General features: G+C 40.8%; 1 protein-coding gene across 2 annotated transcripts; it reads right to left on the bottom strand.

The window, feature by feature from the left end:
* Positions 1 to 389: 389 nt before the first annotated feature.
* On the bottom strand, positions 390 to 7,907 carry FAM174A (family with sequence similarity 174 member A). 2 transcript variants are annotated; one of them, XR_009747686.1, is made up of 4 exons: positions 7,469 to 7,907; positions 4,622 to 4,756; positions 4,406 to 4,518; positions 390 to 857 (listed from the first exon to the last, which is right to left on the bottom strand). XR_009747686.1 is itself a non-coding variant. In XM_061478778.1 (3 exons), exons 1-3 carry the CDS (start codon positions 7,885 to 7,887, stop codon positions 836 to 838), a joined length of 576 nt encoding a protein of 191 aa, XP_061334762.1. In that variant the 5' UTR covers positions 7,888 to 7,907; the 3' UTR covers positions 390 to 835. The 2 variants fall into 2 exon arrangements, 1 of the variants encoding a protein (XP_061334762.1); XM_061478778.1 differs by lacking the exon at positions 4,406 to 4,518.
* Positions 7,908 to 8,505: the final 598 nt, after the last annotated feature.

Below are 8,505 nucleotides of genomic sequence, written 5' to 3'. Positions count from 1 at the left end.
TCATTTTAGAGTTACAGCAAATTTAGTATTTGACCTAGTTTAAAGAGTGTAAAAGTAAACAAGGCTACCTAAAGGTGCTGTTCCACCATAGGTCTGAATGCTGACACCATGTGGACTACAACAGCATCACCCTAAGGTCAGCAGCAACATCTGTTCATTCAAGTTGAAAATGGATGTCCCAGATTCACTCAACAGTTATAACTGGCAGTCTTAACAGCAAGAAGATGCTGCAGTACTGTGTTTTATAAGATTATATTAATATCCTTAAAATCTATGATGTTGAAGTACCACACTGAAGACTAGGAACACTGGAAACAATTTTTATTTGTTCACTGAAGTTTACATAAAACATATTAATTCAGTTTAAAAAAAGTCTCAATGCAAAAGGCAGTAGTTTGGCTTTTTATTTGTAAAGGATAAAGCATCTCCTGAACTAAAAGCAAGTTCTAACAATTCTGAAGGGTCCACAGATGCTATGTTCACTTACAATTTAATATCAGCAAAAAAAATATGTCAACATTCCAGGTAACAGTAGAAAAAGTGTATACCACACTTATGGCATACAAGATTTGTAACAAGCAAAAAAATACCCTGTTTTAAAAGTAATCTCCCTTCCAAATAGGTTTTCATTTTAGTGCACTCTCCCTCTGTAGGCTTTACATTTAGAATCCTTTATATACAAAAAGGTACAACAAATTGGTACAGTATTTATTGCAACAAATTAAGGATGCTATAATATACACAAATTAAATTAGTCCCCCCAGTTTGCACACCCTCTTGCTTCTTATTCCTTGCATGAAGCAGTCTCCTTCTCTGGTTCTAAGATTAAGCTCTTTCACTGAAAGGCACGTACTTCTCTACAACAGAAGGAACAGATGCATTAATCTGAAATACCCTGTTTCAAGAGGAACTTTAGCCTACATTTTTGAAAATCAAACATTACAAAAACCCCACTGAGTTATAACATTGTATTATTAAATTTGCATGTAAAAACTCAGAGTTACCATATGACTTTAAACTGAAGTGCCATAAAACTCCATTGATTTAAACTTCTCAAACAGACAGCTCACTTGCAAAAAAACTGTGTTTTTACCGTACTGGATATATTTTTAAGCTTCCAAGGCTCCCCCATTCCTGTTCAAACTTTGGTAACTGTTGATAGCAACCCATAACTAGTAGGCTATCAAAAACTGAGTAAGTGCTTTTCCTTGTGCCTTGCAGTGCAGCAAGTAGTTTGCGTGTAACATGATTTAATGAGAATTGCAATGTATATTAGTGTGATATGACTTTCAAAAATAATAGAACAATATACTTCAGTTGACACATAGGTAAAGCTGCATGGTGAGAAACCAAAGGTTAGAATTTAAAACTTTGATATTTAATAGTATGCTATTGAACAAAATGGCTAAAACATCCCATCCAGGTAAGCTGCCCAAACTGAAGAGGCACATAGGCTAGTTACATGGATGATGACAACAGTGAGAGTACACTTAAATGTTACAACCAAGAGCACAGGTCTTTTTTTCATATAGCCCTGGAAAAAAACAGCAACAGTGGAAGTAATCATCAGGACACCAGGATAGTAACACCGCTATGCTGATTTCAGGAAAGAAGTCAGTTTCTCTGCCTAGCCTTGGAAAGGGTCAAACAGTCTTACCAGCTAAAAACAAGCCTGTAGGGATTTCTAACATGCACATACTGTGCTGTAGAGTATTACTTTGAAAACAACTTGATTATTTTAGTCAAGAAAAATGAAAGCAGAGTGGATACAATTGCAGTTTATTAACAGGTCACAAAGAAAGAAGGAAAAAACACATCTGTTTTCTATAGAACAATACTTAGTAATTTTTTGTCCATAACAAATGTATATGAACCTACCAGAACATGCAGATTCCTGTAAATGTGTTTAGGTTTTTTTTTTCCTTCCATTATGAGTTATGAAGGTAAGAAACTTAAACTGAATAAGCTGCTGTTGACTGTAGTTAAGCAAAACTGCAACTTCGATTTACTTAACAAAGGACTAAAATGAAAAACCATTAAAGGCCACTCTTCCTTGTTTCCTAATTAGTAGCTCCAAGTATGATTGCATATTTATGCTACCTTAAGAAAACCAACCAACCATACCTCTAAATTACTGCAAATATCATGACAAATGTAATGATATCTCCTGAGAGTATATGAGTATCATTATCATCAAGTATCCTCAGTGACTCTTGGATTACTTATGCATTTTGTATTCCCTTTGGTCATTCTTGGTTAAGAAGTGACATGAAGACTGATTACTAAGCTTCAGTCCAGATGCAAAAGACTTAGTTGAAACAAGGAGAAAAAAATTAACTGAAAGAAACACATTCCCAATTAAGGATTTAAAAAAAAAAAAAAAAAAAAAAGAAAAAAGCACTCTACATTAATTTCTGAACTTCCCTCCCAGCAATGATGTTGTTTTGTGTTTTGCAATGTTTGGACAGTATTTGATAATGCTGCTCTGTAGAGATTTGTGGAGTGCATCCACATTGTTTAGCACTGTCTTCCTCCTACACAGTGTTTCAAGATAAAAAGGAACTTAAAAAACTTTGAGAGCTTCTCCCCATAAAAGACACAGCAAAATCTTAATACATATAAACAGAGTATATCCATGTTATTGACTAAACATAACTGAAGTCTCTGTTTTCTGAAGCTTCTAACATGATGACTTTGATAATTTAACAACTTACTATGCTTTCTGAGCTATCCTGAAATAATAATAACATCTTCTTTCTTTATTATCAATAGTTATTCTCCTCTAAAGGTATTACTTCTTATCTGCTTAGTCAGTTCTCTTCAGCAAGTTAACAGAAACGTGTTGAAATTAGGTTTGGTTAGATCACACAGTTACACCAATATAATTACTTTTCTTGCAGTTTGACTGAGAGGTTGACATTATCATCTCTTCTGTGAGAAACATAAAATTTTAGGTCATCTTGGAGCCCTATAAATACAGGTCTGCCTATACCACAAGTTACATCACTCTATGTATTTACTCCAGACTATGTCATCTTCAAGCACTACAAGTCACATCAATCTCCAGTTATTCTGGGCTATGTGGACTTGGATCAGAACATCAGGTATTGCTTTTTCAACCAAATCTGATCTTCTTAAAATCAAATACTACTCATCTAGCAGTTCTTTCACCAACAAGATACCACAGTGAGTGAAGAATTGTATTAAATGAATACTTGATGTATCTTACAATACCTATGCCATCAGGTAAATAAAACACTAATACTGTATTCAAACTGTTTGTATTATATATCATTCAAAAGACTATTTCTGAAACAGCCTGGATCAATAATCTACCTTCAAACTACCTGGTGCAGCTGAACTAAACAATGATTTACCATAGCACTTCAATTTGAAGAGAAGATGAGTATTTGGAATTTAGGACAGGGTAGAGGGGTTTTCTGTGGGTTTTTTTGTTTTGTTGGTTGTTTTTTTTTCAAAATACAGCACTAACAATGTGATTTTTTTTTTTGGTCATCATAGTTAAGGGCAAGCGCTGCTGTCTATGGTTATGAAGAGTTTGCTTTAATGCAAGTTAATTTCTTAATCATAGTAATTTCTACCACATAACCATAGAAAGTGCAGTGGCAAAAAAGATTTATCTTTGGACATAATTTGAAAAAATACATACTGGGAGCAGAGACAGGACAATCCATTAAACAATCATTTCAACGAATTTCCAATATAAACTTTGAAAGGGAATGAATAGAATATGCTTTACCTGATTGAATAACCACAATAGAAATATATAGGGTCCTTGGTACAGCCCTATTTAGACTTTAGAAGTTCTCAGGCTCATCTCTTAAGCCAGGCAATCAACAGGCATATATATACACCGCAACATCACTCTACCATGTTTGTACGGCAAAAAATAAAAAAAACACTTCATCTTAAGTATACTTCCTTTTCTTACTGTTTTCACTTTTGTTTCACCCTTCTACATTCTCTCAGGGACAATAATTAAATATCCAAGAATGAAATAAATGAAATATGTAAAGCAGGTAAGAAAGTTATGGAGTACTTTGGGAACTCCACTACTAAGACTCCAATTGCAAAGTGGATTTATAACAGTTTAAAAGTCCTATGCATATTAGAATGTTCTACAATAACATACCTGAATTTATTTTTTTCTTCAGTTATAGTGTTTAGAAATGCACAGAAAAAAAACAAAACAAAACATTAGAAATCCACCCTCTGAAAACCTCTGATACTATTTTAGTCAACTTTCCCTCTAGGGTTTTCACTGCTTCTATTTTAAGGTATGCAAATAAAGAAAAAAAAAAAAAAAAGAGAAAGGTAAAAGCTAGTTGCTGACTTCAACACAAGCTTCAGTCACGAGACCGTATTTGTAACAAAAATATCCCACCTTCCCCTCCATTTCTCTGGAACTCACATGCTGAAGACAAATGGTGTTTATCTTCTTGCCCACTAAATTCCTATCCATTTAAAATTCAAGTGATCTTGACATCCCTTCTCTAACTACATGCATATGAGACACAGTAGTGAGCTTTCTCAGTGAAACTGCTTATCATCCATACTCCACCGCTGTTGCTAGAAGTAACTTTGACTTCTATATACAAACCTTCGAGGATGACTGGCATCAAATAGTGTTGTATCATCATCATCATCATCTTGCTCTAATGGGGTCAGCTCCATGTTTTCTGTGTTTGTATCCAAAACGCCATACCTTCGGGTTTTTCTGCTTCGCCTTCTGATCCTGAAATGTATTTTAAAACACTTAAGTTCTATAAATTCTTCTCGACTTTCTATTCCCACAATGTATGAAAACTATCCCTTAAAATATAATTATATTGATACTTGTCATAAATTTCTAGAAAAACATAGTATATGTAAAGTGTACACACTTAGGTGTAAGAAATTCAGAGATCAAACAATTCTAAGTGCCAAGAGCTAACTTGAAATATTTAAGGCCAGTATGTTATTTGTAGTTTTGAGTAGAATTACTGTAGTGGATACAAAAAGCCTAAACAAGCACTTCATAGCTAAATGCAAGAGCCAGTGAAAAATGGCCATTTAAAAGTATGCAAAAGCATACTTTTAGCAGATTCTACAATAAGCAACTGGCTCTAGGACAAAAGCACTCCCAGATATTCTAGACGAGAAATTAATCTGAACACAAAATAAGAAATGAAGTCAAGGAAGTTCATGCTATTTATATATTCAAAATTCCTGTTATCTCATGATATACTTTACTTTTTTACTTAATGGTGTAAAAAGGAAAGTGAGTCTCTGAGAATAACCTAAGACAGTCACAGCAAATGTCCAGATTGCCGGTAATGAAAAAAAAAAAAAAATCTTATCAGAAAGCTGGCACAAATTTCTAGGTTCAAATGAATGCTGCTCAAAAGGGGATAAAAGAAATTGTAATGTGAAAACTTTCTCTATATAGAGATTAGACAAAAGACTAAGGCTAAACGAATAATGGAGATGCTTATGCAACATACATGGACATGGACAGTGGGATCGAGTGAGCCCTCACCAAGTTTGCTGATGACACCGAGCTGTGTGATGCAGTTGGCACACTTGAAGGAAGGGATGGGATGAGATTGGATGATATCCAGAGGGACCACATGTGAGAAGTAGGCCAATGCCAACTTCATGAAATTCAACAAGGCCAAGGGCAAAGTCCTACAGCTGGGCCAGGGCAATCGCAGGCAGAGCTACAGGTTGAGGAGAAGAGATTTAGTGCAGCCCTGTGGAGAAGGTCTTGGGGATGCTGGGTGACGAGAAACTGAACATGATACCGCTTCAGTGTGCAGTTGCAGACAGATACCACCCATGTCCTGGCCTGCATCAAAAGGTGCGTGACCAGCAGGTTGAAGGAGGTGATCCTGCTCATCCACTTTGCTCTCATGAGACCCCACTTGGAGTATTGGAATTCTGGTGTCCTGTTGTGGTTTAAGCCCAGCCCAGCCAGTAACTCATGCAGTAACCATGCAGCAGTAACCATGCAGCCACCCACTCACTCCTCTTTCTTCCTCCCCTGCTCCTGAAGGGATGCAGAAGAGAACCCCTCCTCACTGGGCAGAGCATGAGACTGAAAAAGTCTTGATCGGAATAAGCATTACTTAGCAATAACTAAAAACCTTAGTGTGCTACCAGCATTGTTCACAGGCTGAGGGATGCAGAAGAGAACCCCTCCTCACTGGGCAGAGCATGAGACTGAAAAAGTCTTGATCGGAATAAGCATTACTTAGCAATAACTAAAAACCTTAGTGTGCTACCAGCATTGTTCACAGGCTGAAGTCGAAAACACAGCACCGCACCAGCTACTAAGGAGAAAAATAACTGTTACAGCTGAACCCAGGACATGGGGTGCCCATGGGGCACCTCCCATATGAAGACAGGCTGAGAAAGTTGCGGCTATTCAGCCAGCAGAAAAGATGCTGAGTGGAGACCTCTTAGCATCTTAGATAGTAGATGAGAATTTCCTTCTCCAGTTCCTGCAATGAACTTTCTGTAATACTACTCAGAACTCCAAATCTTAGGAGGTACAGGAACACTGAGAAGTGCTCTTGTCCACTTTCACTTGCTTATGTCTTTTCCTTTAAGATACAGTATAATCAAAATATGGATTCTAAGAAAAATAAAGATCTAAGCCTGCTCAAGAACTACAGAACAATTGGGATATCCTGGCTTACTTGGACTGCATGTCTTAATAAGTGTCCACACGGACCACTGTCTCTCAACTATCTTTCTGGAATACATGACAAAGGTACTGAACATACACCAGTGTATCTAACTACAATGAAAAGTACAGAGAAAACTTGCTGCACACTGAATGTGCTTTATGCATCATCACAAACTGGGGCTCACCCAGAGGAGTTCACAGTTTGAGCATGATAGCAAGTAAAACTCCAAGAACAACAAAATACTGTGACAGACACTGCAATTAACTTAAAAATCATGTTGAGTTATGCAGTCAGTAGTTTCTATGAGAAATATAAAGGCAGATGACTGATAGCCCATGCTTTTTAAGGGACCTTTCCTTAAGAGGCGAAATGGAGAAGTTAAACAGTAAGCAGAAAAGAAATATGTTTACTGACCAAAAGAAGAGAGGAAAAATAACCCAGAGAATGTAAGTTCAGGATGTCAGTGGTGACATCCCCTTGAAGAGAGCATGGGGGAGCCAGACAAGGCCCGACAATGTGACCGTTCCGACAGAAGAACCAGACTGAGTGCCTTTCCCCCGGCATTACCCAGACACCTCACCCGGCGGCGCTGCCCGCAGCAGCGGAGCCAGACCCAGCTCACCGGCCCCCATGCGGGAGCCGAGGGGACCCCTGACGGCCAATACCGGCGGCCGGGCCCGGCCCCTCAGCGGCCCTGCGGGGACAGCAACACCTGCCCTGCCCGCCCGCCCGCTCCCCGCAGCACCGATGGAGCCGGCGCGGCCCCCCCCCCTCACCGCACGGTCCGGATTACGAAGTAGACGATGAGGGCGGCGCTGGCCAGCACCAGCACGGACAGCGCGCGCTGGGTCATCGGCTGGCCCTGCTCGGGCGGCGCCGACACCTCGGCCAAGCGACTGCTGCTGCTGCTTCGTGTGGCGGCCCCGCCGGCCACGTCGGTGGGGAGCGGGGAGGCGATGTTGGCACTCCGGCGGTGAAGGGCCGCCGCCGCAGCCTCCCCGCAAGGGGCGGCTAGCAGCAGCCCCGCCAGCAGCCAGGGCAGCGGCGGCGGCCACATGTCGGCCTCTGCTCCTCCCCGGCGCAGATTCCCACCACCGCACCCCGCCGCCCGCCGCGGCCTTAGCGCGGCCGGGCCCTGCCGTTGTCTGGCCGCCGGAAGCGGAAGCGCTGCTCGCCGGCCGCCCGCCGCTGCCATGGGAGCGCCTGGAGACCTGGAGTGGCTGTCGGTGCTGCTGGTTAAGGGCAGTTAAGCAGAAGGAGGGCTTGGAAAAATATTAGTGCTTGAAGGCTGAGACTACAGTTTTTCTTTCAGCTGAGGCCAAATGGTGGAAAGATCAAAGAGATCATCCAGCCCACCCCCTTGCCAGTGCAGAGCAACCTGGAGCAGGTCACACCGGAACATGTCCAGAGAGGGCGATTCCACAGCCCCACCCTGGGAGCCTGTTCCAGTGCTCTGCCACCCTCAACGTAAAGAAGTTCTTCCTCTCTGAGTATAATTTGCTGAGGTGAAACTTGTGTTTTAGTTTATTGCCATTGCTCCTTGTCCTCTCTGGGCACCACTGGAAAGCGCCTGGCCCCATCCTACTGGCACCTGCCTTTGAGATATATATATGCATTAGATATGTGCCCTCATTCTCTCTTCTCTAGACTAAACAGGCCCAGCTCCCACAGTCACTTCTCAGAGATACTCCAGGACCCTGATCATCCTTGTGGCCTCCACTGCACCCTCTCCAATAGCTCTTTGTCTTGTACTGAGGAGCCCAGAACTGGACACAATTCTCCAGATGTGGCCTCACCAGGGTCTAGCAGAGGG

This window comes from Pezoporus flaviventris, unplaced genomic scaffold, assembly GCF_033815535.1.
Source record: "Pezoporus flaviventris isolate CSIRO_AGI_PZ_B2104156 unplaced genomic scaffold, CSIRO_AGI_Pfla_v1 ptg000131l, whole genome shotgun sequence".
NCBI lineage: Eukaryota > Metazoa > Chordata > Aves > Psittaciformes > Psittacidae > Pezoporus > Pezoporus flaviventris.
This window is presented reverse-complemented; position numbering and strand designations above follow the sequence as displayed.

Excerpts from the sequence above, each read along its gene's own strand:
- FAM174A (XM_061478778.1), bottom strand. The coding sequence starts at position 7,887 with ATGGCAGCGGCGGGCGGCCGGCGAGCAGCGCTTCCGCTTCCGGCGGCC. Across the intron at positions 4,757-7,468 it reads TTCGTAATCCGGACCGTGCG|GATCAGAAGGCGAAGCAGAA; the intron begins GTGAGGGGGGGG and ends AATACATTTCAG. Across the intron at positions 858-4,621 it reads GATGCCAGTCATCCTCGAAG|AGAAGTACGTGCCTTTCAGT; the intron begins GTTTGTATATAG and ends CTTCTGTTGTAG.